General features: G+C 35.4%; 3 protein-coding genes across 5 annotated transcripts; all 3 read right to left on the bottom strand.

Moving 5' to 3' along the window:
• Positions 1-6971: 6971 nt before the first annotated feature.
• LOC150052746 (olfactory receptor 10AG1-like) lies at positions 6972-8820 on the bottom strand. 2 transcript variants are annotated; one of them, XM_090348818.1, is made up of 2 exons: positions 8798-8820; positions 6972-7890 (listed from the first exon to the last, which is right to left on the bottom strand). In XM_090348818.1, the coding sequence occupies exon 2, from the start codon at positions 7878-7880 to the stop codon at positions 6972-6974; it is 909 nt and encodes a 302-aa protein (XP_090204944.1). In that variant the 5' UTR covers positions 7881-7890; positions 8798-8820. The 2 variants fall into 2 exon arrangements, with proteins under 2 accessions (XP_090204944.1, XP_090204943.1); XM_090348817.1 differs by lacking the exon at positions 8798-8820 and having other exon boundaries at positions 6972-7937.
• Positions 8821-13546: 4726 nt separating this feature from the next.
• On the bottom strand, positions 13547-14527 carry LOC150052745 (olfactory receptor 10AG1-like). Its single transcript, XM_090348816.1, has one exon. The coding sequence runs from the start codon at positions 14525-14527 to the stop codon at positions 13547-13549; it is 981 nt and encodes a 326-aa protein (XP_090204942.1).
• A 6252-nt stretch (positions 14528-20779) lies between these two features.
• Positions 20780-23509, bottom strand: LOC150052744 (olfactory receptor 10AG1-like). Of its 2 annotated transcripts, XM_090348815.1 has the most exons (2): positions 23483-23509; positions 20780-21703 (listed from the first exon to the last, which is right to left on the bottom strand). In XM_090348815.1, exons 1-2 carry the CDS (start codon positions 23507-23509, stop codon positions 20780-20782), a joined length of 951 nt encoding a protein of 316 aa, XP_090204941.1. The 2 variants fall into 2 exon arrangements, with proteins under 2 accessions (XP_090204941.1, XP_090204940.1); XM_090348814.1 differs by lacking the exon at positions 23483-23509 and having other exon boundaries at positions 20780-21736.
• Between the last annotated feature and the right edge of the window lie 3958 nt (positions 23510-27467).

Genomic DNA, 27467 nt, shown 5'->3' with positions numbered 1-27467 from the left:
TCAGAGTTGTTGCATTGTTTTATTTATTTATTTTTATTCTTTGCAGATCAAATCTCTGAATTTTCTTTGGCTTTTCCTTCTGTAGATTTTCTGTATCATGCTCTAGAGGCCCTTTATTGCTTTCTACATACATTACAACTGTCTGGACTGCTTCATAAAATGATAGCAATTGTCCTTGTCAGTGGCTTGCCATCTAATTGATTCGTTTCCACCACATAATCTTTAAATTAGCTTAATTATAACCACTCAACATCATTTAAAAATGCAAGATGTTCACATTATTACAATATTTGCATTGCATAATCTTTTATTACAATAGTCACATTGCATAATCTTTAAAATAGATTAAAAGTTACTACCTCTTCAAACATTTATCATTGTTTTAAAATACAGGATTAGAGGCATTTATGTAATGTCAAAGTGAAAGTTATACTAAGATAAGCTGGTTCTAAACAGTAGACAGAAGGTGATTCCATATTTTATTAAAAAGTAAATATGATTTCTCCCTAATGATGGATGAAACATTCTTTCCTTTGCTTTTATTTATTTTTAAAGACAATTACTCTTGAGAGAAACAACTAAAACTAAAAAGAAATAATTATTAAATGCCTGATTTGATCATGTAAAAAGCCAACCCAAGTACCCAGGATTCAGTTTCTGTAACCCAAAGCCGAAAAAAGGTAAGAATAGTCCAGGTAAAGTTGAAACACTTTTCTTTGCTTTTTCCACTGGAATATCTTCTGCCTGGTTCTTTTCTCTATGGTTGATGCTCTACGTCTAGGTATATTTAATGGAGTTCTGTTCATATTAACTGGGTCATTAGGAAAATACAATTGATAACTTTGATTTTGTATCATCACACACAAAACTGTTTTGTTTTCATTTATCACACAAATCACACAATAAATCAAATGCTTCTACAATAGTAAGCTCTGCTAATTAAATAAATGATTTCTTTCTGACCTCTATTCATTTTTCATTATCACTAATAATGTATTATGTTTCATGAATTTGCTAGAGATCATTTTCTCATAAAGAAATCACTGTTAGTATTTACTCTGTCCACTTACTATTTACCTAGTCTTGAAAGGACTCTATAGACATTGAATGGCTCCCAAAGCTAAAACAAATATAGACAGCTGTCACTATTCTTGATTTTTGGTAAAGCTCCCAAAAGGATAATAAAATATTACAACTCTGTCAAAGCTAAACTTTCTGGTTCATTTTCCTTTTTCTGCAGTGTTATGACTTAAGGATTCTATATTCTATAGCAATGAGAAATAACTTGAATTTCTTTTTCTTTTGTAATCAAATAAATCTGAGAAATAATTAATTTTAGGAGTATAAAAGATAGGCTTTCACCTTGAAATATATGTCTTATACTTTCAAAGATCATTTCTTATTAAAAAAATTTTCAAAATGATATTTTCAAAGTCTTTAAAGGCTAGCATTTTGCAATATATAGCAAAACATATTTGTATTTTTCAAGTCTTCATTTCCTCCTATCACTCATTTGGAACAACACAGTTTCTTTCTATAGAGGTAATAGAGAAATTCAAAACCAAAGAGAATAATTTATGAATTATGAAGTGCAAAACATCTCTTTTGGTAGAATACTATACGGGAATTTAAGGAGGGTATTATTTGAAAAATGTATCCTAGGAATATGAATCCAGGATGAAATAAGAGTGTAATAGAGGAAAGCTCATTTACTAGCAAGAAATAATTTTCTGTTAAGTTAAACCCTGTAAAACTATAAACCTTATTTTTCCTCACAAACCAACACTTCAACCATGTCTAACCTTTGGTTTTTCAAATACAACCAAAATTGAGACATAATAACCACATATAATTTGACAGTCTTATTGTAATTCAATGAAAGTTTTCTCTATATTGGGTTCAGGTTGGACTCTTAACTCTATTATTTATTATATATTATAAATAAATATTTAACAGTTCTCTTTCCTTATCTGTGAGAATTCAGGCATCTGATTATTTACTAACAATAATTCTGTAGTTATATAGAAGTTGTAGATACTCCACTATGTTCATTGGTTTTCTCATCACTGTAATGCTTCTATCTTGTAAATAAAATCCATTTATTTAATGGATTAACTTGTTTAAAAATTGCTTTCTTGCACTTTTTTTTTAAATGAGAGTCTCTCTGTCTCCCTTTTTTTTTTTGCCAGTCCTGGGCCTTGAACTCAGGGTTGGGCACTGTCCTTAGGCTTTCTCAAGGCTAGCCCTCTATCATTTGATCCACAGTACCACTTCCATCTTTGTCTGTGTGTGTGTGTGTGTGTGTGTGTGTGTGTGTGTATGTGGTGTTGAGGAATCAAATCTAAGTCTTGCACTAGGCCACACACTTAGCCTTCTATTCTTTCTTATTTTTGGTTGCACAATATAGTAAGTTGAGTGAGATTCCTTCGGTGAAAAGCAATTAAAAACTCAGCAATTATCAAGGTGCACAGGTCTAGAAGTGACTCTTCTCAGGTATGGCACATAAGTTGTCTTGAGTCTGATTGTTAATTCCAGTCTTGTGTTTTCCAACCTGGTATTTTTGAACCTATGCAATGAATGTTGTCTTTAAACAGCACTGCGGATGTGGAACAGAGGTCTACCAAAATGGGCTAAAATTCAATGGGAGCTCCACTTAGGCTATTGTGGAAATTGCCCAAGCTTATCTCACAATTCAGTCTCAGTAAAATGATTATTTTAATGTACATCAAACAAAATAAAAATCAAGTTTGTAAAATGTATTGTAGTATACATAAAAGTTGTTGTGCACTGTGTGTGTGTGTGTGTGTGTGTGTGTGTGTGCGTTCTAGGTCTTGAACTCAGAGACTGAGTGTTACCCTGGGTTGGTATTGCACACCTTCAACTTTAACGATGAAATCACTAATAAATAAAAGGATATTTATTCCACTTTTTTATCATACTTGAAACAGGTACAAAGAGCTTACATTTACTCAGTATGCCCTTATAAAATTATCTGTGCTATATTCTACATGTTTGTTTCTTATTAATCAAAAGTAGCAAAGCTTCATGCTGTGATATTTCTATTCTAAATTAAATTCTCTGCTCTTTCATACTTTCCAAATTTTTAGAGGAATGTTTAATAATCATGTAATTAATTTAAGTATTAGAAGCTATGCTTCAGTTTTGTTTATGCATTTGCCATATAACATAAACCCTTAAACTAGTTTTGAATTTGCCATTACATTACATACAAAAATTATTACTTATTCAATAGTACTTTTAATTAAAATATATGATCAGTACAAAAGAGTTCACATTTACCTTTCTTCTTTGGTTTAATGTTGATTATTTCCTATTGTATAGTAGTTTTATATAGAGATATTTTTACTTCTTTAAATGAAGCCACTTGTATCATCAAAGTTACTGGACCTACTTTTAAAGACATTTTTAGTTTCCCAAGAGACCTTCTCTACCACTGGATTTCACAATTAAAAATATTACTTTGGCATCTGTTGATTTGCCTTCTTTAGGTAACACAATTCTATTCAAGATACCCTCTCTTCAGGCTCTCTGTGGAATAAAGCGCACAGCAAGAGTTATTGTACAGGATTAATTAATGAGAAGTACTTTTCTTTACCAGTCCTGGGGCTTGAAATCAAGAGGCTCTGTCCCTGAGCTTCTCTGTGCTCCAGGCTTGCACTCTACACCCTGAGCAACAGTGCTACTCCTGGCTTTTTCTATTGATATGGTACTGAGGAATCGAACCCAGGAGTTCATGCATGCTAGGCAAGCACTCTACTGCTCAGTCACATCCTTAGCCCATGAAATATTTTTGATATCATCTAAAATAGACATATTTAGAATTATTAACTAAATTGAAACATTTACAATAGTTATCATAAAATGAGATAAATATATAAATATTTATATAAATATGTAAAAATAAATATAGGCAAATATATTGTTAGCATAATATATTTATATCATAAGTTTATATAAAATGAAATCTCTTTGTGTTAGGCTATTCACTTTGTACTTATAAAAGACATTTTTATCTGCACACTGTGTTTCTTGGTGTGTATTCATGGAATTTCCTGTGTCACAACCATAATCAACTCTTGCCAAACACTTAGCATAAAATGTGAATCTGGAATAAATCAATCTGAGATACATAAAGTAAATCTCCAAAGAAGCCAGTCCCTTCCAGGCTTTAATTCAATGAATGTACATTGCTTGTGGGATTTTTTTTAAATCATTATTTCATTGGAGTCCTGTTCTTACAGCTCTATTGGGATATTCACTTCACATTGTTGCTAGTGACTTCTAAAGTTAATTTTCAGAAGGAAATCTATCCATGAGATGAACTCCTACCATATTCTGAAAATAGCTTGCAATCAGACGAGTTCAATGGAATTTCAGAAGGCATAAATTAGGTAACATGAAAATAGAGAGAGGAGCATGTTGTGAAGTCTCTCATGGCAAACAACTAGAGTACAACAAAGCAGTCAGGAATGAGCTGTTGCAGGTATAGCCAGGAAGGAACTAAGCTGGAAAGGTTTCTAAAGTCTCAGTGAGATTGCAGGGTAGGAATGACAGGGGAAGAATTCTCTTCTGATGCTATGCTCCTGAAAGGCCAGAGTAGACACAGATGAGTACCATATAATAAACAGAACACAAAATAGGGATATTTAAAGGAAGTGTAGATTGAACACCTGAAGTTTTTGAGTTAAACCATACGTTGTATAGCCGGACGTCTCACAGTTGTAATCCTAGCTACTCAGGAGTCTAGGATCTAAGGATCGTAGCTCAAAGTCAACCTGAACAAGAAAATCCATGAGACTCGTTTGTATATTGAGCCAGCAAAATGATAGAAATAGAGGTGTGGCTCAAGTGGTAGAGTGCTACCCTTAAGAAAAAGAGGTTGGGGACAGTAATCAGGCTCTGAATTCAAGCCCCAACTCCAGCACACCACACACACACACACACACACACACACACACACACACACACACACACAAATTACATTCTAAAGTATTGTATCAATTCTCAAGTCAGCTTTTGCAGTCCTACCCATTGTTAGATGTTATGGGTAATGCAGTTACATTTCTTTAACTTTTTCTTTTTTAAAAAAAATTTCTTATTGTCGGGGTAATGTATAAAGGGGTAGAGTTATATTCAACAGCTGCATTATTTCTCACAAAGTGATACCCATTTTCACGTGTTTGTCCCCACTTCCATCCCCCACCACCCCAATCATCTTGTTTCCCCCTTCCCTTTCCTATTTCACATAAACAAATAAACAATATACTAGGTAATTTCCTTTTTTAAAAAAATATGATGTCATGTCACCCACCTGGTTTTCAGCTTTTCGTTTTCTTATGATTAAAAATATTTTTTTCTTCTTGGTCATTTGTAAAATAATTACTGAAGTTTTTTGTTAAATTTTCTGTAGAGGTTTTATGTGTGTATGTGTGCACGCATGTGTGTATATGTGTATGTGTGTGTTTGTGTGTGCGTACACACACTTTTCCCTCTTCAGGTGTGGCAGAATTAATGGGCAAGATTTTTGATAATATTAAGTTGTACCTTCTGGTAGATATTGTTTCCATTTCATATATAACATTACAAACTGCCTTGGGATATTTCATTTTACATGAGGTCTGAGATTTGTAGTTTTTTTTTCTCTTGTTTATTTGTTTGATTCTCTCTTTGTGACACATTTTTTCTTTTCTTTTCTTTTTTTGTAGGTCATGGGGCTTGAAATCTGGGCTAGGGCACCGTCCCTGATCTCTTCAGCTCAAGGCTACCACACTATCCCTTGAGCCATAGAGCCACTTCCGCTTTTCTAGTGGTTAATTGGAGATAAGAGTCTCACAGTCTTTAGTGCCTGGGCGGGCTTTGAGCCTCTATCCTCAGATCTCAGCTTCTTGATTAGTTAGGATTACAGATATGAGCCACCACACCCAGCTAGACACATTCTATTTTTATCTCTGGAAATGTTTAAATGAGCTGTGGTTTAAGTAGTAGATTTTCTGTTTGCTTTTTTTTCTTCTGTTTTCTTTTCTACAGTACTGTTCATTGATGACACAACCCACCCTACCCTTACTCATTCAAGCCTATGACAGTTAAATTATGCCCCTGTCCTCTTCATGTTAAATATATCTAAATTTTTTATTTCATTTTATCTTGTTTTGTTTTGTTTCAAAGGAAGTAACTCACTATCTATCCCCAGGCTGACTTTAAATACCCATTTTCCTTCCTCCATCTCCTTAGTAGCTTATACCACACAAAATTACCACTGTGCCTAGCAAGAGAATGAAAATAGTTTTCCATATATAAGAGCAGCGAGCTGTAGTGATATACTGTGTAAAATTCAAGAAACTCTAGTGACAATAAGAAGATTCTTCTTAGGCAGTTTGTATTTGTTTTAATGGGTTTACTTCTAGCTCAATGGCATGACAAAGGCACTGAACTCTATCTTCCCTCTCTGTGCTCTTAGTCCTTTAGACATGGAGATTCTTTGCAGGTGACAACAGATTTAAACTAAGATTGCAACAAGTTTATGGAAGAAAGAAAAATGCTCAGAATTCACTGAGGTTTAGTTTCTTTCCATTCGCTCATGTTTGTGTGCTGTTTTGTTTTGTTTTGCTATGCAAGCACACTCTACAGTGTGGTGAAGCCTTAGACAAACACACTGTACAACTGTGTTTAATTTCCTTCTGTTTTTCACAAAGACACCTTTATAATCAAGCAGTGTCTGAATTTAATTTTTATCAATAAAAATATTGCTCTTATAGAAGCTATATATTTCACCTGTTGTCTGATGTTTCACAACAAAACTCAATTAAAGGCAGGCCCTTTATCTAAGGTTATTGGTAGACACAATATTGTTTCTGAAGAATGTTAGGGATGAAGCTAGGTTCAATGTTTCAGATTATATAATAAACACTGAATGACACCCCAAATGAAACTCTGAATATCAAAGAGTTTGCTCATGCACATAATTTAGTTAGTAGTTTTCTCAGCGACGCCATGATATCCTTGTTTCTCAGACTGTATATGATGGGGTTTACTGTAGGAGTCAAAATGGTGTAGAAAAGAGACAACAGTTTCCCAATTGCTTCAGACTGGTTTGGTTTGGGCTGTAAATAGGTGATACTAGCAGTGCCGTAGAATAAGACAACCACCATCAAATGAGAGGAGCAGGTGGAGAAAGCTTTAGACCTCCCTTTGGTTGAGGACAATCTCAGGATGTTGGAGATGATTTTTCCATAGGACACAATGATCAACAGAAAGGGAATCGTGACAAATACCATTGCGACAATGTAGACCGCTATCTCATTCACAAAAGTGTCACCACAGGCAAGCTTGAGGATGGGAGGAATGTCGCAGATGAAATGATTGATTCGGTGAGACCTACAGAATGGCAAAGAGAAGATCTGGCAGGTTTGTCCAATCACCACTGGAATGACGCTGACCCAAGAGGCCACCACTAGCTGCACGCATACCTTGTGCTTCATGACCAGAGCATAATTCAGAGGGTGACAGATGGCCACGTAGCGGTCATAGGCCATGGCTGTCAAGAGAAGACACTCTGTGCCCCCAAGCATAAGGACAAAGCACATTTGGGTAGCACAGGCCAGGAAAGAGATGTTTCCCCTTTGGGTACAGAGATCCATGAGCATGCGCGGGACCGTGACATTTACATAGCAGATTTCCAAGAAGGAAAATTGGCTAAGGAAAAAATACATCGGTGTCTGAAGGGTTGCATCTGTCATCGTTATGACTATGATGACGCTGTTGCATAAGAGAATTGTCAAGTACATAAATAAAAATATCCCAAAAAGTATCCATTGCAAATGGGGGCTATCAGAAAAGCCCACAAGAATAAATTCCATCATGGAAGCATTGCTTGGTATTTCTGTCCTAAATTGCTCTCCATCTGCAGATTTGGCAAATTCAAGAGGGTTAAAAATTCACATTGAGTTACATTGGCCTTGTGTATTATCTGAATTAAATGCATGATGCCTTTACCTCATCCATTCTTTCCTGCACTGACTGGCTGTGTGTCTCTGATGAGATTGTAAACCTATGACACACAATGGGATGGAATCAAGCTCAATCATTTTTTTTCATATATCTTATTGTAATTAATAGAAGGGTAACATTATATTCACCAGATAGAAGGTGCATTCATTCACATACATTGATACCCTTTCTCATGTCTTGGTCCCCATTTCCCTCCCCCACCCCCACCCCTCATCTTGTTTTCCCCCATTCCCTATCCAATTTCAAATAACCAAATACAAATATATCCAATATATCAGATAACAAAGTGAAGCTCAATCATTTTAAAGTAATAAGTTCTAATATGCTTTGTTACAGACAGACTCAATTATGCGAAGCATATTGCAAAACGAATGGTATTATTTCAAACACAGGATCAAGAAATATCATTCCATTGTTTCATCCTAAAGTAGGAATTATATTTTCCTTAGTTTTGTCTGTATGTAATGTTTTTCTCTTCCTTGGCCATCGTATTTAATCTCCTTTAAATTCAGAGTGTTTTCCCCCTTGGGCTTTTCTTTCTTATTAATATTGTGCATTAATTTCTCCTTTTATATTCCAAAATGAGAGTCTATTTTCCTAATTCATTCATCTAAGGAAAACAAATAGATCCATATTATTGCTTTACCTTTTGTAATCCTCCCATCTATCATAATAAATTTAACAATAATTAATCAGCATGCTATGTTTTTTGCCTGTCTTGGGGCTTGAACTCTGGGTTCAAGGCTAAAAGCTCTACCACTTGAGCCACAGCTTTACTTCCAGCCTTTTGTGATTAATTAAAATACAAGTGTTTCACAGACATTTTCTGCCTGGACTGGCTACAAACAGCCATCATCAGATCTTAGCCTTCTGAGTAGTTCGTAATATAGGTTTGAGCCACTGACCCCAGGTAAGTATGCAACTATTTTGTACTGGTCCTGGTGCTTTATGAACTCAGCGACAGAGCACATGCTTTTTATTAAGGCTAGTTCCTTACCATGTGAGCAAAAGATCTACTTCAATATACTCTTCTTTACTTTTTCCTGTGATGACCTCCTCTCCAGCACATGAGAAATATTATCTTTGAACTTAATCACCCAATATGACTAATCTTTCACCCATTTTTCATCTTTTCTTTCTTTTTTATGTAAGGTTTTCCACTCACATATGGTACCTTCATCCCCAAATGCTTCTCCTTTTCTCTATTTTCTGTTCATAATGACTTGTTTAAAAATAACTTTAACTGAACAACACTATAACTTAGACTGACCATACCAAAGCATTAAATGGAACTAGAACCTCAAACAAAACAAAAATCAAACTCTCTTGTTCCTTTAGTTCACATTATTCAGTAATAATTCAGCCTGTTACTGTTATATTTCCTAAAGTCTGTGCATAGAAATATAAATAAATGTTTTCTCATCTTTTCATAGCCACCAGTCCTATTGGCTTTGTAACTAAATCACCTCATCGTTTTGACTATATCTTTTGAAAAATAAATATTTATTATTTTATTATACTATTTTTCAAATTTATCTTAGATTATTTTCATTGTTAACATCATTATCATAATTTTGTAGATAACTTCTTAATATCAAGAAAGTAGAGAGAAATAAATTATATAACTAACTCATTTTAGCCAAATTATGCAAAGTATGTTTTTTTCTTTTAGTAATTTAGCACTAATTTAGATCCATTAGTCAGATATTTTAGTGCTTACCTTGATAGAAATGCATGAAGAACTCTTACAGGGTGTAGTAATGCTTAACATACAAAACTTTAAGCTTTTTCTTAGGAAGTCAGAATGATGCTATGATATTATCTTTGCTTTAAACATTAAGTGCCCTTACATATAAATCCTCGAGCTTACTCTGGGGATTATTTTCTCTCATCATCTCTTAATTTTTAGGACACTACTATTGTTGGCAATCATTCTGATTTATTTCTCAACATTGCATCTTTATTTAGACCCATCTTCCCCAGAAGCCCATTCCTGGCATATGGCCAACCCACACAACTAGGGAGTCTGGTGACTACGAAATACCACATATATAATACATTCTCTCTCTATACATAATTTGTTTACAAAAGCTAAGATTGTTTTGGATATTGCATCTAAGGCCTTCCAACTGTATTTTCTTTAATTTTTTACAGGTCTAGATCATGAAAGCAATGTGTCTCATGCTTTCTCACACATAAAGGTTGTGCCTGATATTTTCTATATGTGGGGTAATGAGAGAACTTAACATAGATGGAAATACTTTGCCATAAATTATCTTTCATGGAGAGTAAAGAATGGCATATGTGCTGACAAAAAACAAACGAACACCTAGAATGTTTTTCACATATGCTCTGGTTTCCAGTTTTAGAATATTTATTAGTTGAATATGCAAGCCATCTTCAACACAAACATTTTAAACAAGCATCTAAAGGAAAGATTAAAGTACATCATATGCACACAGTAAATAAAAAATGAAGCACCTTTGTGCAATAAATTTTTTGCTAATAAAATGTGTTGGAAAATAATTCATAAAGCTATTACTTTTGTTAGCAAAGAAGATTACTATGGAAAGAGAATAAATAAAAAATTCCCGTCAACAATTTTTCCCTAATTTCACTAACTTTAGACTCCTATGGAGAACAGAATCTCACGGAAGATGCCACGAACCAAGGCCTACATGAGTTACATTTGTTCTCTCCTACTCTGTTTCTAGACTAATTTCTCACAAAGAATCTGTAAGTAAAGGAATTATATGGAGGTTTTTATAGTAATTATGATAAGGCTGGGGAATATAGCTTAACTATAGTCAAAGAAAAAGAACAAGTTTGGAAACCATCTCCATTCTCCTCCTGAATTCTGTTGGTCACTGAAAGTGTGTTTATTGTTTTTCATAGACTTAAGAGATAAATCCTCACTCTATAATGTTGTTTGTTTAAATCCATGATCATTCATTATTAGGAATTTCATCACACAGTGTCTGCTACTCCTTTCTATTCAGAATACTGTGAACAAAATGGATGATTTTTCAAAATTCTACTGTACTTGAACATTGGTGAGCTTGCAGTGGATTGTATGGAGACATTCTCAACTGTGTTTGAGAGGAACACTGCTACCAACTGAGCAGAGTGAGGAGAGCTACTGTAAATACAGAACAATACTTTCATAATTTCTTTTTGTGTTGACAACTAGTTCTACTCATAACTCTGTCCATGCTCGTTCATCATCTCACCTGAAAATATGTCAGCAATCAATCAAATTGCTTTAGAATACTCTTAGTTACTCATGATTATCACTTTGGAGAATGACATCAACATTCTGATCACAAAAATGTTGTTTGCTCTTGTATTGATTCATTGGCTACTTTTCCCCCTTGGATTTAGATGTCTGCCACTATTCCTAGAATGCTCACATAGCTCTGGACAGTAAGGAAATGCTTATTCTCTCTTCTTTCTTTATTTCGTTTGTTCGTTCATTATTTGTTCTTTCTTTTTCATTTTTTTTCTTGTGTTCTACTAATTTGCTTCTTATATTGGGAGCCACAGAATGTGTCTTCTGTTTCTTTTTGGCAATGATGGCCTATGCTCATCATAAGGCCATTGCAATCTGCTGCACTGTCCTCTAATCATGAACTACAAAGCCCAGTTGCCAAAGCAGTGGTCCGTCCACTTTCTCATCATTGTTGGAATCCTGAGCACAAGTCAGAGCTTCTAGTTTCCCTCTGTGGAGGTAGAGCATCCTGAATTGCTCTACAATGGACTTGGAGCACTTGATTTTCTTTTATTAATAATGAGAATTGGTCAGGGTTTATTGCTGGCTTGGCAAGTTTTCAATTATTTTAACTATGACCTTGTCTTTGAAAAACAGTTTAATAATATAATTGTTGTCTTTTCTTCATGAATATGTTCTTCAAAATTTGAATGTTGTTTTTTTGGATACTATGTTTAAAGAAATGTTATTCATAAGTAGTTAGCCATTCATCCTATCAATATAATCTCATTTCACTATCATTTATTTTATTATTTGTGATTTTATTTTTAAAGGTAAATTTCTTCTCTGTTCAGAACATAAGTATGTATTTCAAAACAGAGTTCTTCAGAGGAGGGAATAAGGGGAGGGAAATGAGGACAAAAATATAAGAAGGGCTATCAATGTGTGGGAAATAACGCACCTTCTGTCCAGCGGATATAACTGTAACTCCTCTATACATTGAAATAAAACAAATTATATTAAAAAAGAGTGCTTCATTTTGTGGAACCAGATTTCAGATATGCAAAGAATTAGAAACCATGATGCAGATAGGTATCTCTAAAAATGTTTGAATCACAGCCAGGAATTGTGAATCACATTTGTAATACCAGCTATTGAGGAGCAAGAGGCAAGAAGATGACAAATTTGAGGCTAGCTTAGACACAGGTAGCCAGACCCTCTCTTAAAAACGGCAACAATACAAGGACTGGTGCGAAGCTTAAGCTGCAAAGTGCTTGCTATGAATGCACTTTTAAAAAGGAGTTAATTACACATTCCAAAACCTAATAAAGAACTAGTAAATGTGTTGGTAAACAATTTTTAAACTATGACTAGATCATGTCTGTTCTGATTTTTATCCCTGTATATGGTGAATATAGTACTCTTTTTGTTGATGTCATTATTGTTTCTTGTTTGTTCGAAGTCTTGAGGCTCAAATTCAGGGCCTGGGCACTATACCTTGACTTTTTGCTAGATCTCAACCACCTGAGCTACAGCTCCACGTTTGTCTCTTTTGTCTTTTTCTATTAATTAATTGGAGATAGGTCTTTCACAACTTTTCCTTATGGGGTTGGATTTGAACTGTGATCCGCAGATATCAGCAACCTGAGTAATGTGGGTATTTTTTTAAATAAATAGTGTTAAGATTTCTATTGATAGAAATCTCGAGTTCTAATGCCCACATTATCATTCGTGTTTGGCAAAAGCCAATTCCAAGTTTATCTCAAGAGACGACCTGGGAGAGAAATTAATTGCGTGGATGTAAGGTGTGATTTACTATCAACATTTATATGTGTGTTTGTGATCTTTCTAAAACCTGTATAATTGCATGTGTAATACTTATACATGACAGATTTATTCAAAACATCTCAGAATCAGTTCTCAGCTCTACATTTTTTGTTTAGAAAAATAGTACTATCATAAACATTGTAAAAAAACATAATATGCATTCTTGTGAATATAACCTTATAAATTCTCATAGTTTCATAGTATAATTTGTCTCTCTAATAAGGCCAGATTTAAATATGGTATGATATATAGATATATAAAACCATCTTTTATGTTGTTATACTTCAGAGAGGACAAAGGCTGACTTTTTTCAACAGTAGAAAGTGTTTAATTAATCCAAACATCCTAACCATAAACAAATCAACCCAAGAAATCATCCTAGCACCTTATTTTACACATTGAAAACAAGACTGAATCATACTCTCCTTCTATACACTAATACAAATTAGGCATATAAAAATAAACTCTGGGAGTCGAATGGCCTCACCACACTGCCAGTTTGGGTAAGAACTTTCTCAGAGCCTGGGTCACATCTTTGTTACGTAAACTGTATATCATGGGATTGAACATGGGGGTCAAAATGGTATAGAAAAGAGAAAGCAGTTTGTCCGTCCCTGCATACTGATTGGATTTCGGTTTCAGGTAGGTGACGCTGGCAGAGCCGTAGAACAAACACACGACCATAAGGTGAGAGGAGCAAGTGGAAAAGGCTTTGGACCTTCCAGTGTTCGAAGACAGCTTCAGAACGGCCGCTATGATTCTCACGTAGGACACCAAGATGCAGAGGAAGGGAAGGGCGACGATGAGCAAGGCAAACACCAAGACCACCAGTTCATTCACGAAGACGTCCCCACAGGCCAGTTTGAGCATAGGGGGAATGTCACAGAAGAAGTGATCGATCTGATGAGAGTCACAGAAGGGCAGAGAGAAGATCTGGATCGTTTGTCCTACCTGCACTGGAATCCCACTGACCCAGCAGGCAGCAACCAACTGAGTGTACACTTTGGGGCTCATGAGGAGAGGGTATTTCAGAGGGTGGCCAATGGCCACATAGCGGTCATAGGCCATCACTGCCAGGAGAAAACACTCTGTGGCTCCCAGCATAAGGAAGAAGCACATTTGTGTCGCACAGGCATACAAGGAGATAGTTCCCTTCTGGGTCCAAAGGTCCATGAGCATCCTGGGAAGAGTGCTAGACACATAGCAGATCTCTAGGAAGGAGAAGTGGCTGAGAAAGAAATACATGGGTGTCTGAAGGGCGGGCTCCAATCTGGTGACCACAATAATGGTTCCATTCCCTAACAAGATAATCACATAGATGACTAAAAATATGCCAAAGAGGAACCCATGCAATCTGGATATATCAGTAAAGCCCAAGAGAACGAATTCTGTCACCGCAGTAGAATTTGCTTCTGTAACTTCCGGCTGGTTTTCTCCCCATAGACTTACCTGTCTTGACTGCATTTTTCTGTAAGTAAAGTGGATTGGAAATGTGAATTTTGGACTTCATAAATTCCTGTGAACCATACAACCTTTATTCTAGGATACTTTAAAGGGAAAGCAGGTGCAATAAGCACGCCTGAGTAAAATGAATAGATCAATGTAATCAAGGAAACATTATAAAATGTATTCAGAATGTTAGATTACAAGTATTAATATTAATAATAGTTATCTTAAGTTATGTATTGATTTTTCCCTTTAACAAAACAATTCATGTATACCATGCCCCTTGATCGATGCTATCTCTTCAACATCTTCATGAACACACACCCTTCCACCGACCCATTCTCTTATTTTTCTCAGTCCAGTGGCATACGCAATGCATTCTTGCCTGCATTTGATTCGTTTCCCTATTCATCCGTCTTCTCCTTTTCTCTCACCTCCACCCTTCACCCCCTGCATGTACCCATCTCCTAGTACTCATTTTGTTAATCTTTCACTTCATCTAACAAATTGTATGCTATTTGTGCTCTTTTGGCTTTTGGTGTTTAATCAGGGAAAAGAATTCTCATGGGTTTTCCTGTCCAAGTTGGTTTCAAACTATGATCTTCTGATCTCAGTTTTCTGAGACTACGTTCAGAGGCATGAGCCACCAGCAGTTTATCAGTTTTTGAACTTTACAAATGAAAAAATATGTATATATATATATATATATTCATATCTGTTATGGTCATTGACCACAGTCAAATTGGTTTGACATCTATATATTGCACTTTTTGGAAAGATGTTAACTTTTTAACTAAGTAGATTAGAAAATTCTGGTAATGCTTAATTAGAAAATTGCTTTTAAGTACATAATATTAAATATCATGGTTTTAGATAGCTGATATTTTAGTTTATTATGATTCTTAACTTTATTTATAGTTCTGAAAAAAATATGAACATATTTAGTGTTACCTTTTTGCTCCAGTTTTACACATATTACTTCTTTCTCATCCAGGTATGTCTATTTTACATATAAAAAGAAATTTGCATGATTTTTAAACAACAAATCTACTTGATTGGGGAATACTAGTGTTCTTTATATATAGTGCTCTTTGTTTTTCCAGTGGGGATATCTCTTTTCCCTTGTCATATTGGAATTGCTTAGCTCACTATCTGTGGTCCCAATTAGTTTTTTGTACAATCAAGTCTGCATAACAGGCCAGGCTTTCTGAATTCTCTCCATGGACTATAATTTGCACCATTTAAAAAAAATACAATCATACTACCTGTATATAACAGAAAAATAAACATTATTTTTGCTTAATATTAAATATAAAGTAACATTCAAGCTTTTCATTTCTGGGCTGAGAGGTTGGCCTAGACGTAGAATGCTTGCCTAGCATGCACAAAGACCTGGATTCAATTCCTCAGTACCACATTCATAGAAAGAAGATGGAAGTGGTGCTGTGGCTGAAGTGGCAGAGCTCTAGCCTTGAGAAAAGTCCAAGGATAAGTGCTCAGGCACTGAATTCAATCCCCACAACTGGCCAAAAAACAAACAAAAATAAAACAAAACAATACATTATATTTCTTGCCTATTTTATGAACATGCCTTTTAGTGAATTGAATTTCTTGATGATATTATATGAATATTTGGAAGTCGTATCCATACCTTTAAGAGTACTGTTTTTCTTCAATGCGGGAAATAGTTTTGCACTTCCAAGGATCCAGTGAACAGTGTGAATTGTTGGTTAATGGGGAGGATGCGAGAAAAGCATTCACAGCTCTTCATCTGACAAAGGATGAGGACGCCAAAAATATACTAAATTCAAAACTTAACTAAACACCAAAAGAGCAATTAATCAAACAAAACACTGTGCAAGTCAATTGAAAGCTTTTTGTAAAAAAAAAAAAACAAACATACAAATGATCTGCTAATACATGGAAATTTTATTCCAAATATATCCCAGCTCAATAACTGTAAGTCAAAACTACAATGTGATTCCATCTCAATGGATTTTTTTTTCAAATTTACTCTCAGGGTGATGTACAGAGGGGTTACAGTTGCATACATACATTCCTTCTTGAACACTGTTACCCTCTCCTACATTCTCTCTTTCTCACCCTGCTGCTGAGTTGTAAAGTTAATTTCCAAAATATTGTCTTGTGAGTGTTGTTGCCACACTGGTTAATCCTTTGTCCTTTGTTTCACCATTTTGTTATTCTCCTTCCCTTCCCTAATTCCAATAAATGTATATGCAATACACCAGGTACCAAAATCACATACAGTGACCACAAAGGAGAAATCATAGGGGAAAAATAAAATAAAAAAGAAATAACTTTAGTACATTAAAAACAACAATGGCAAAGAAAAACCTCTGTCTAGTCAGAATGAATATCATCAGCAAGCAAGCAATAACAATGTTGGAGAGCATGTGACAAAAAGAAATTCTTATATACTGCAGATAGAGATGGAAATTACTCTGGTCACTAGAGATGCACAAAAACACTAAAGATAGGACTCTCAAGGAATCCAACTGTCATTTGGTTAAGTTTTACTATGAAGCAATGCCAGCACACACTAAAGAATTCCATACCCATGTTTGCGGTGGTATTGCTTATAATAACCGAGTTTGGTAATAGGGCTATCCCAATTACCGACAAAAATTTGTCTACTATTAAATCTGTATCACTTTGGCTGACTGCCAGTGGCTCCTGCCTGCAGTCCTGACTATTCAGAAGGCCAAGATCCTAGTCTCATAATTCCTGGCAGAAAAACCTTGTGATTCTTAGCTTCAATTACTCACCATGGAACAAAAACAACAACAATAAAAAGCCAGTAGTAGAGCTGTGGCAGCTCAAGTGATGGAGTGCTAGCCTAGAAGGAAAAAACATTCAAGGACAGCATCGAGGAGCTGAGTTTGAGCCCCAAGACAAGCGCGCGCGCACACACACACACACACACACACACACACACACACACACACACAACATACATACATACATACATTTAAACATACATACATACATACGCACATAATAAAAATATACAATTTTTATCTTTGCTTATTTTTTTTGCCAGTCCTGCAGCTTGAACTCAGGGCCTGGACACTGTCCCTGAGCTTGTTGGGCTCAGAGTTAGTACTTTACCACATTAGCCTCAGCTCTACTTCCAGCTTTTTATTATTTTGGGGGGCGGGTGGTAAATTAGAAATAAGGATCTTCTAGTCTTTCCTGCCCAGGCTGGCTTCGAAATGCGATGTTCATATCTCAGCCTCCAGAGGAGCCAGCTTTGCACGCATGAACCTAGTGCTTCTTAACAAATAACTTTTAGCTGCCAGAATGAACTAGAAGTATCATAGAGAGTTTGGGTGACAATGAGGTTCATCAGTTATGTACATCTTGTGGGATGATGTTAGCAACTGGGATGCTAATGGTGGAAAGTATTCCTGTTGCAAGCCAAAAAGGCCAGTGAGCATGATAGCCTGTACATGTCTCAGTACCCCACACAGAGAAAGAGGGGTTCTTATTTTCAGTAACATCACTAGCAATAATGATTATATATATGTTTTATATATAGAATTCTATATACTTTAACTATTTTGATCATTCATCTGATTTTATCTTATAAAGTTAGAAGCATACCACACACACAAACATCTTAAAGTATTTTTCAATTACATGACATAGTTTCCATGAAATTTTTTATTCAGTCAGTTGTTGGGCTTGAACTCAGGGCCTGGTTACTTACTGTCTCTTGAGTTTTATCACTCAAGGCTAGTACTCCACTGTGTATATGCATATTTGGTTATTTGAAATCTGATAGGGAAGGGGGGAAAACAAGATGAGGGGTGGCGTTAGGGGAGGGAAATGGGGACCAAGACATGCGAAAGGGTATCAATTTTTGCAAAGTAATGCACCTTCTATCTGGTTAATATAATGTAATCCTTCTATTAATTGTAATAAAAATATATGGAAAAATGCGTTCTATAAGTCAGAGTTGAACTATTTGTTTAGATCATTGTCAATTCCACTATAATAAAACTCCATAAATCAGGTCATTCACACAGTGGTTTATTTTTTCCCAGTTCTAGAGGTAGGAAATCAGAAATTGCATTGTTTTCCTGTCTTTGAGATGGACTCTATTACTGCTCTCACATGTGAGAGACTATGGATACATACACATGTACAAAAGTTGTTCTGATTTGTCTTCAAATCTTCCCTGGGATTAACTGCATCTCGGAGAAATTACAACAAGCCTAAGAAGAAGCTCACAGAATCATCTAGATTGAAGTGTTTTCAGAAATGGAGTGTCCTGCATCACTGACCATGTCCCATTAATTCTTGAGTATTGTAATGCCAGATTCAGCTATTGGATGAGTGAGAAGCACATACCTATGAAAGTTGCAGCTCTTTATGAAGTACATGGAACTAGGATCCAGTCCTCCATGAGGCCTCCTGAAAGAGTTTTGTCTGTTTATTCTTGCAGTATGTCTATCGATTTTGTACTTGGTAACAGCCTAACCAACTCAAGAAAGTGATGAAAGTGTGTCTTAAAGGGGAAGTTCATTTATTACATCTCCACAGGCCTTAGTGTCTTGGGTACTTCCTATTCACCAAAACACATGTCATCCTTTATAACAGGCTACCACCAGATTCAGAGAAAACAGAATTCTTTAAAACATTATGTTTTCTTTGAACACACACACACACACACACACACACACACACACACACAAACAAACACACACACACACACATACACTCCTCTGAAAATTATGGATAGATTTGTTCCTGATAATTTAGATATTCTGAAGTCATGTCCTAAAATATCTAATGACTCCCTCTTGTGTTTGCCAAATAACCTTCTTCCTTATCAAAGGAGACAATATTAGAAACCTTAGCGAAGCTCTGCCCTTCTTTGATGAGATCTAGCTGCACAATTTCTATAGTTTGTGGTCTTCTAGCTGCAGTGGGTCCTTTAAAAATTCATATATATTTAAATTGCTAGATTAAAAGATTATGAAATATCTAGCACATAAAATGTTTGAAGGGATGGAAACACTTATTATCCTGTTTAGTCAATGCATATCATGTATCTTATAGGCAGTACACAGAATTTTTATGTCTTCATAAAACTATATCCTGTGAAGGGCCAGGAGTTTGGCCTAGTGGTAAGAGTGGTTGCCAAGTATGCACAAAGACCGGGTTTCATTCCTCGGTACCATATACATTGAAAAAAGCCAGAAGTGTGAGGTGAAAAATGAGAACAAAATCATGAGAGGGATAGTCAATGTGGGAGAAGTGATGTACCCTCTGTCTGGTGAATGTAACTGTGACCCCTCTAAACATTACGATTAAAAAGAGAAAAAAAGAAAAAGCCAAAAGTGCTGATGTGGCTCAAGTGGTAGAGAGCTAATCTTGAGAAATCCCAGGACAGTCCCTAGGACTGGCAAAAAATGTATCCTTTGAAGAAATTTACAGAGGTTCAAAATTGCTATTACTTGGGTTGGCAAATCTGCTTCACCAAGTATGAGAGACTTCAGTACCATCCATGAGTCAAATAGAACTCCTGTGCTGTAGTTCCATTAATTTAATAAGAATAGGTATAATTTTGTTATGTATAACACTAAATACTGATACTGGATCATTTTTATACTTTTACAGCTTATAAAAAAAGAAACTACTAAATATGAAAATAATAATGACTAACAATTATCTTTTACTTATTTCATTTCAAAATATCAATTGAATATACGATTTTGTAAGTTATGAAGATAAGTCAATTAAATCATATGTATTTTTTAAGTTTTCTTGAGAAGTAAAGATAAATGACCTTGGGGAGAGGTTTTGCATCAAGTGCAAGAGCATGAGTTCAAATCCCAATACAGCAAAACAAAAAAGTAAAATGAAATAACTAAATAATTATAAATAAATAACTGAATACCAACAGAGATATTTTAAGAATATGCTGTGCTATTTCTGATATGAAAGTTTCATCAGTTTTATAAAGTATTACCTTATATCCATAATAACTTATTAATATTCAGAATTAATCTAATATTAGAAAGCAACACAAGTGTTCAGGGACTAAGTTACATGTGGCTCTGTGGAAGAACTTTTTTTTTGGCATTTGCGGGCCTCTGGGTTTGATTCTCCACACTAAAAACAAACTAAACAAAGCTGCGTTCTCATTTTCACATAAGAAATATATTCAGATGAAAATATTCTCAAAGAAACAAAGTTAATTTATGGGGACTGTGACAAGAAAACAAAGTCATGGGTGTTGAATTATAACACAATCCACTTCAGAAGGAATTTTTTCAACGCCACCATCACTTCTTTGTTTCGCAAACAATATATCATGGGATTAAACATGGGTGTCACAACGGTATAAAAGAGAGAAAGGAATTTGTCTGTTCTTGCAGAATGACTGGACTTGGGTCGCAGGTAAGTTATGGTACCTGACCCAAAGAATAAAGCCACAACCATGAGGTGGGAAGAACAGGTGGAGAAGGCCTTGGCTCTTCCACTGGCTGAAGGCAGCTTCACAATGGTTAAGATTATTTTCAGATAAGAGGCAAGTATCAGCATAAAAGGAATAGTGACAACTATGAGAGCAATGACATAAATCACCATCTCAATCGTGAAAGTGTTCCCACATACAAGAGCCAGAACTGGAGGGATGTCACAGAAAAAGTGATTCAACTGCTTATGTCCACAGAAAGGTAGAGAGAATATCCAGTGGGTAAAACCCATGTGTACTGGAACTCCACTGATCCAAGAGCCCAAGGCCAGTTGGAGGCACATTCTGTTGTTCATGATGAGAGGGTAGAGCAGTGGGTTGCAAATGGCAACGTATCTGTCATAAGCCATGGCAGTTAGAATGAAACACTCAGTAACTCCCAAAATTAAAAAGAAATACATTTGTGTAGCACAGGCCATCAAGGAGATGCTTCTATCTTGTTTACAGAGGTCTCGTAATAACCTAGGGATGACAACTGACACATAACATATTTCTGAGAAGGAAAAGTTTCCAAGGAAAAAGTACATGGGGGACTGAAGGGCAGGTTCAACATTGGTTATTAGGATAATTAGACTGTTTCCCATCAGAATAATGAGATAGATGATCAAAAAGACCACAAAAAGAAATCCTTGAAAATGGTGAACATCGGAAAAGCCAAGTAAAATGAATTCTACCAATGATGTATGATTCTGCCAAGGGGAATTATTTCCTGTAGACTCCATCTACAAACAAGGCAATTCCAAGATGTACAAGTGATTTTGATTTTGTGGATTAAAGTGCAAAATGGGATGCACCATTGATGTCCAGTTGACTGATACAGCATAAATATTCAGTTGTATTTATTAGACTCTTTTATAGTTTCATATTACATTTCAGATTCAATATCCTAAATTCCTACAATATTCAAAAGAGAAAATCATCTTAAAATATATTATTTTTACTCACAGTGAGGTGTGTGTGTGTGTGTGTGTGTGTGTGTGTGTGTTAAAAAAAAACAGGGCAATTAACAGCACCAACTAAGAGCCAATTCTGTTAAATAGTTTAGTCTAGGCATAGCACAAGTGCTGTTCCTGGTTTTCCATGACAATCTAAAATGAGAAATGATGCTCTATAATTATAATCAGTTGCTTCAATTGACATTTGTAATTTTGCTGTAATTCATATTTTGTTTAATGCATTTCCAGACCTGATACTCAGATAGTTATTCCAGTTCATACAGTATTCCTGGATTGCACATTTCCAGAAATGTGGGCCACTTACCTTCTTTGGATAGAGACTTACACACTGAAAAAAAACTGTGAACAATATTATTTGTCTCCAAATTAAAAGTATCTAACATTTTTCAGCCATACTAGAAGATCAGAATGAGAATTGTAGAAAAGATTTACTAGAAATATGCTTGTACCTGTATTAAGTCCACTAATAATCTACAACTCTAGTGACTCTGAATTTTAGTCCTTGAAGGCAACTTTAGAAATCTTAAGAATTTTACAAAGTTAGGTAACTGAAAAGAGAATATAATTTGAATTGAAGAGAATTTACATCAAGCTCAGTATGAACACCAGCCAAAATATCAAATTTACTTTACTTTTGTGTACCATAGATTTTTTTTCTTTTTTTTTCTTTTTGCCAGTGCTGGGCCTTGAACTCAGGGCATAGGCACTGTTCTTGGGCTTTCTCCAGGCTAGAGTTCTACCACTTGAGCCACAGTACCATTTCTGGCTTTTTTTCTATGTATCGAAGGAATCGAAGCTGGATCTTCGTGCATGCTAGGCAAGAACTCTACCACTAGACCAAACTCTTGGCCCCCTGTGTACTTTGTAACTAATTTTCTCATTTTATATCCTCTCAAATTTTTACATAGTATCTTGATAGAGAGAAGAAAATACAAAGAAATAAATTGACATATACACACATACATATATGAGGGCTGACGTACAAGTTTTTTTCCTTCCATAAATTATTCCTTTGGAAAACCAACCATAAAATTTTAAAACTGAATTTAAGTAACACAAACATGATCTGTTGATTTAAACAGGAAATCTACATAAAATTTATAGTTTATTATTGTTCACTGTGATTTAAATAGCACCATTGTTATTATAAGGTAAAATATATGATCTCAGTTTCTGACTTACCTAATCTTAAGGAAGTGTAATGTCAGATAAGTTTCAGGTATTCTAGTCCATATGTATTCTATAGATAAAAAATTGCACACTATTTTCAGTCTCACGTCTTCCTTAAAAATTATAGCAAGACTTGGATACATTTTAATATATGACCGGCATTTTAATTTTGCTGTTAAGAAAATAAATACACTCACAGGACAAAATAAATCAAGACTTCTTATTCTCACTCAACTTTCTATTGTAGTAACTAGGAAGATACCATTGCAGGGGCATGGTTCTCACATATGTGACTGAGTACTGGCAAGATGAAGAGCCCCTGTTCTGAATGAAAGACTACACAATTGGATTTATTTTTCCACTTAACATATGTATATGCATATTGAATGTATTACATAATAATATTTGGAGATTATATAATATAAAATATATAATTATATATAAATGATAATGTGTATTATAATACATATATTTTAATTAACATAGTATATAGCCATATACTGTATATCTCAAGTATCTAGTGTTATTGTATATTATTAAAAATTATATAACCAGGCGCTATGGCTCATTCCTGCAATCCCAGCTACTCAGGAGGCTGAGATCTGAGGATCAAGGTTCAAACCAGCCTGGGCAATAAAAAGCCAAGACTCTTATCTCCATTTAATCAGTAGAAAATGCAAAGTGGGGCTATGGCTCAAGGGTAGGGTGGTAGCCTTGAGCTGAAGAGTTCAGGGACAGCACCCAGGACCAGGGGGAGGGTGCTAGCCTTAAGCTGAATTGATCAGGGACAGTTCCCAGGCCAGAGTTCAAACCCCTGCTCCCCAAAAAAATTACATATTATATGACACCTATAATATATACAGAATATACAGTATACATTATATACTTTATTCTATATAATAATATACGAATAATAGTAATTGCATAGAAATTATAAGACATGTAATATATATTAGAAAGATAGATGGATGGATAGATAGATAGATAGATAGATAGATAGATAGATAGACAGATAGATAGATAGATGATAGATAGTGTCAGTACTCTGGCTTGAACTCAGAGCCTGGCACTGTACTTCTTGAGCTACACCTTAACTTCAGGTTGTTACCTGGTTAATGGGTTTGTCTTGTCTGTCTCCAAACCTGGATCTTCACCTTGTTCCTTTTGTGTAGCTAGGATTATAGAAGTGGGACACTCATTTTGGCTTAATTTTTCTTATTTCTAAATATTTGGAATAATAATAAGAGCAGTAGTAACATACATTCGAGTAAATCACCTTGAGAAATGAGAAATCAATGTTTTCTCACTAAAAATAGGTATCTGTATGTTTAGGAAACACTGTTTTATGATGATTATATTTATCAATGTTGCCATTATCATTTCAGCCTTGTTTTTTTTTTTTATCCTATAACCTTTTTTTGCCAGGCCCAGGGCTTGAACCTAGGGCCTGAGCTCTGTCTTGGGTTTTCTCAAGGCTAGTGCTCTAACACTTGAGCCACATCACCACTTCCAGCTTTTTTTGGTGGGGGGGTGTCATGGGGCTTGATCTAGTCCTGGGTGCTGTTCCTGAGCTCTTCAGCTCAAGGCTACCACCCTATCCCTGGGCCTGGGCATTGTCCCTGAGCTCTTCAGCTCAAGGCTCCCCCCTACCCTTGAGACAAGCCCACTTCCCATTTTCTAGAGGTTAATTGAAGATAAAAGTCTCAGGTCCTTTTGTGCCCAGGCTGCATTTGAACCTTGTTCCTCAGATCTCAGCCTCCTGAGTAGCTAGGATTACAGACTTTTTCTAGGTATGTGGTATCAAGGAAATGAACCCAGGTCTTCATGCATACTAAGCAAGCACTCTACCGCTAGGCCAAACTCCTGACCCCTATCCTGTAACCATCGTCCTGCCCTGGTGTAACCTTTTCTTGATCGCAAAAGGAGAGCATGTATAGAAACACTGAAAGGAATGCAAATAGCATACTTTATACTAGTAGACTAAAATCAACAGATATTATAGAAAGGAAAAACTGTCCTAAATTTTTGGGCTCTTTTTGTTTACATTTCTGTAGGTATGTATAGTTTTTTTCAGGTCATATTTTGGAAAAGAACCTTACAACTTGGGAGGAGTTTGGGGGAAGGATAGTGGGAGAAAAACATGGAATAAGATTTGAGAAGTAATGTACCCATTACCTTATGAATGTAACTGTAACCCCCCTCTCTATATATCACCCTGACAATAATTTTTTAAATAGAAAAGTACATGTTCAATAAAAATGGTAGTAAAATAAAAATTTAAATCCATTTCATATCTTTCATATTAAGGAATGTTTCTTAGAAACATCATTATTGAATCTTTTCCTGAATTCAATCTAATCTTTCCATTAGCATTTAATTTTACCTCAGCTGCTCTTACATGGAAACTCCAGTTTCTTACATAAAAACTTTAGTTTTCTAATAGGAAAACATTTTTTTCCATTAGATCCTTTCTACACTGCCTCAGCAGTAACAAACAAAGCTGTGGAGGAGCTTTATTAGCTCTAACTAGTGGAACTGCAAGAAACATCTCTTACATTCAAGACACTGTATTAGTCATTTTATTTCTTTCATTCAAAACTAGTGCACTCTGAAAGAAATACTGTTTTTACTTTTATATTCCAGTCACTTGCGCAGTTGGAAGAAGCCAGAATTCCAGCTCAGCAGTGGGGAGATGGAGTCTATATTTCAGATGGAAATGAAACAGATTTCATAGAGAAGTTTCAGTAGGAAATATTATTTGGGATATTAATAAAATTAATATAATATAATATAATAATATTAATAAAATTTTTAAGAAATATTCAACCACGATTGAAAAACATCCCACAATCTTATGCATTATTCCTATCATAAAATGGTAAACATTATTTTATATGCCAAGTACATGTTTCAAATTCACAAGGTTTGTTGCCTAAATGAAAGTGGCTGGAAGAATTTTCATCAATGGCTTTAAGATTAAAATTAGGCTTAAGGACTGGACGTGAGTCTTAGTGCCAGAGTGCTGGCCTAGGATACAGGATGCCCTGGGGTCATTCCTCTGAACCACATAAACAGAAAATGGTGGAAGTGGCGTTGTGGCTCATGTGGCACAGTGCTAGACTTCAGCAAAAAGGGCTTAGAGACCATGCTTAAGCCCTGAGTTCAAGCCCCAGGACTATCAAAATCACAAATAAGTAAAACAAGATCTATGAAAACAAAAAATAGACTTTAATAAAATAATCCAAGGAAATGAATGCAACTTACCTATTACATATTGTAAAAGAATTTTTACATTTTGATCCCACTTTTATAAAGGATGGCCTTTGTGTAAGGTAATGTGTGACTGTTTCAAATACAACCAAGTCACGTTTCTTTGCTGTTAAAATACATTGCTTACTTTGAAGTCAAAGGTGGTGAATGTTAGGTCTGCAAAACCCTCTTTCCCATTGTGAGGACAACTGCCCTTTTGGAAATGTTCCATTCTTAAACTAATTAGCCTTTTTCTAGTGTTATGTCTTAATAAAGTTGTGTGTGATTGGATTATCTCTTCATTGCCACCTGGGTCTCTGAGGGATAAGGTCTGGGGACAATGGCCTCATTGCCTTACTCCTGCCTTTCTCATCATCCACTCTGTCTTTGGAGAATATAGCAGACTCTCCGATTGCAAACTGTTGAATCAAAAATCTTGTCACAATGACTAAGCTGGTCTGTTTCTGTGTATGAAGCTGAGGACCTTCAATTTGAAAAAACTAAATATAGTTCATAGAAAATATTTCTCCTAGAACAATTTTCTAGATTAGCCTCTACCAAATATTCTGTACATAGAATATTATTATTCCTTCATCTATTCAGTTTTAGTTTACAGAGTCATTACTCTTTTTCATCTCCCTATGAGTCTTCGCAGATTCTTTTTTTCACATTCACTTCCATCACCTCCTTATTACAAACCATGTGACTGCATATACTGGGTCACACAGGATGATCAAGCAGTAGAGGAAAAGGAAGAACATTTGAAAAACTCAGAAAATTTTCATGATTAAAAACTATAAAAAAAATTAGGAATGAAGCTATGAACAAAATATAAAACCCAGCAAGACTTTCATTCCTCGAGTCCATTAAAGTGATAACCGGCAGTCATAGTATGATTTGAAAGTGAAACTGCTGAGTTGAAGAGTAACTGGAGACACAATTTGAATACAAATGCCTGATGACCCAATCGTCATTAAGAAAGATGTCAACAAAACCCCCCCAAATCTTTAGGCCCCTGAAAAAGTATGGTGTGAGTAATGTCGAGTTGCCAGTCCTCTTCCTGGACAGGTTCTTCTCT

The sequence above is a fragment of the Megascapheus bottae genome, chromosome 16, assembly GCF_031878675.1.
Source record: "Megascapheus bottae isolate mThoBot1 chromosome 16, mThoBot2.hap1, whole genome shotgun sequence".
Lineage (NCBI taxonomy): Eukaryota > Metazoa > Chordata > Mammalia > Rodentia > Geomyidae > Megascapheus > Megascapheus bottae.
The sequence above is the reverse complement of the archived record's forward strand: the minus strand, read 5'-3'. Positions and strand labels throughout refer to the sequence as shown.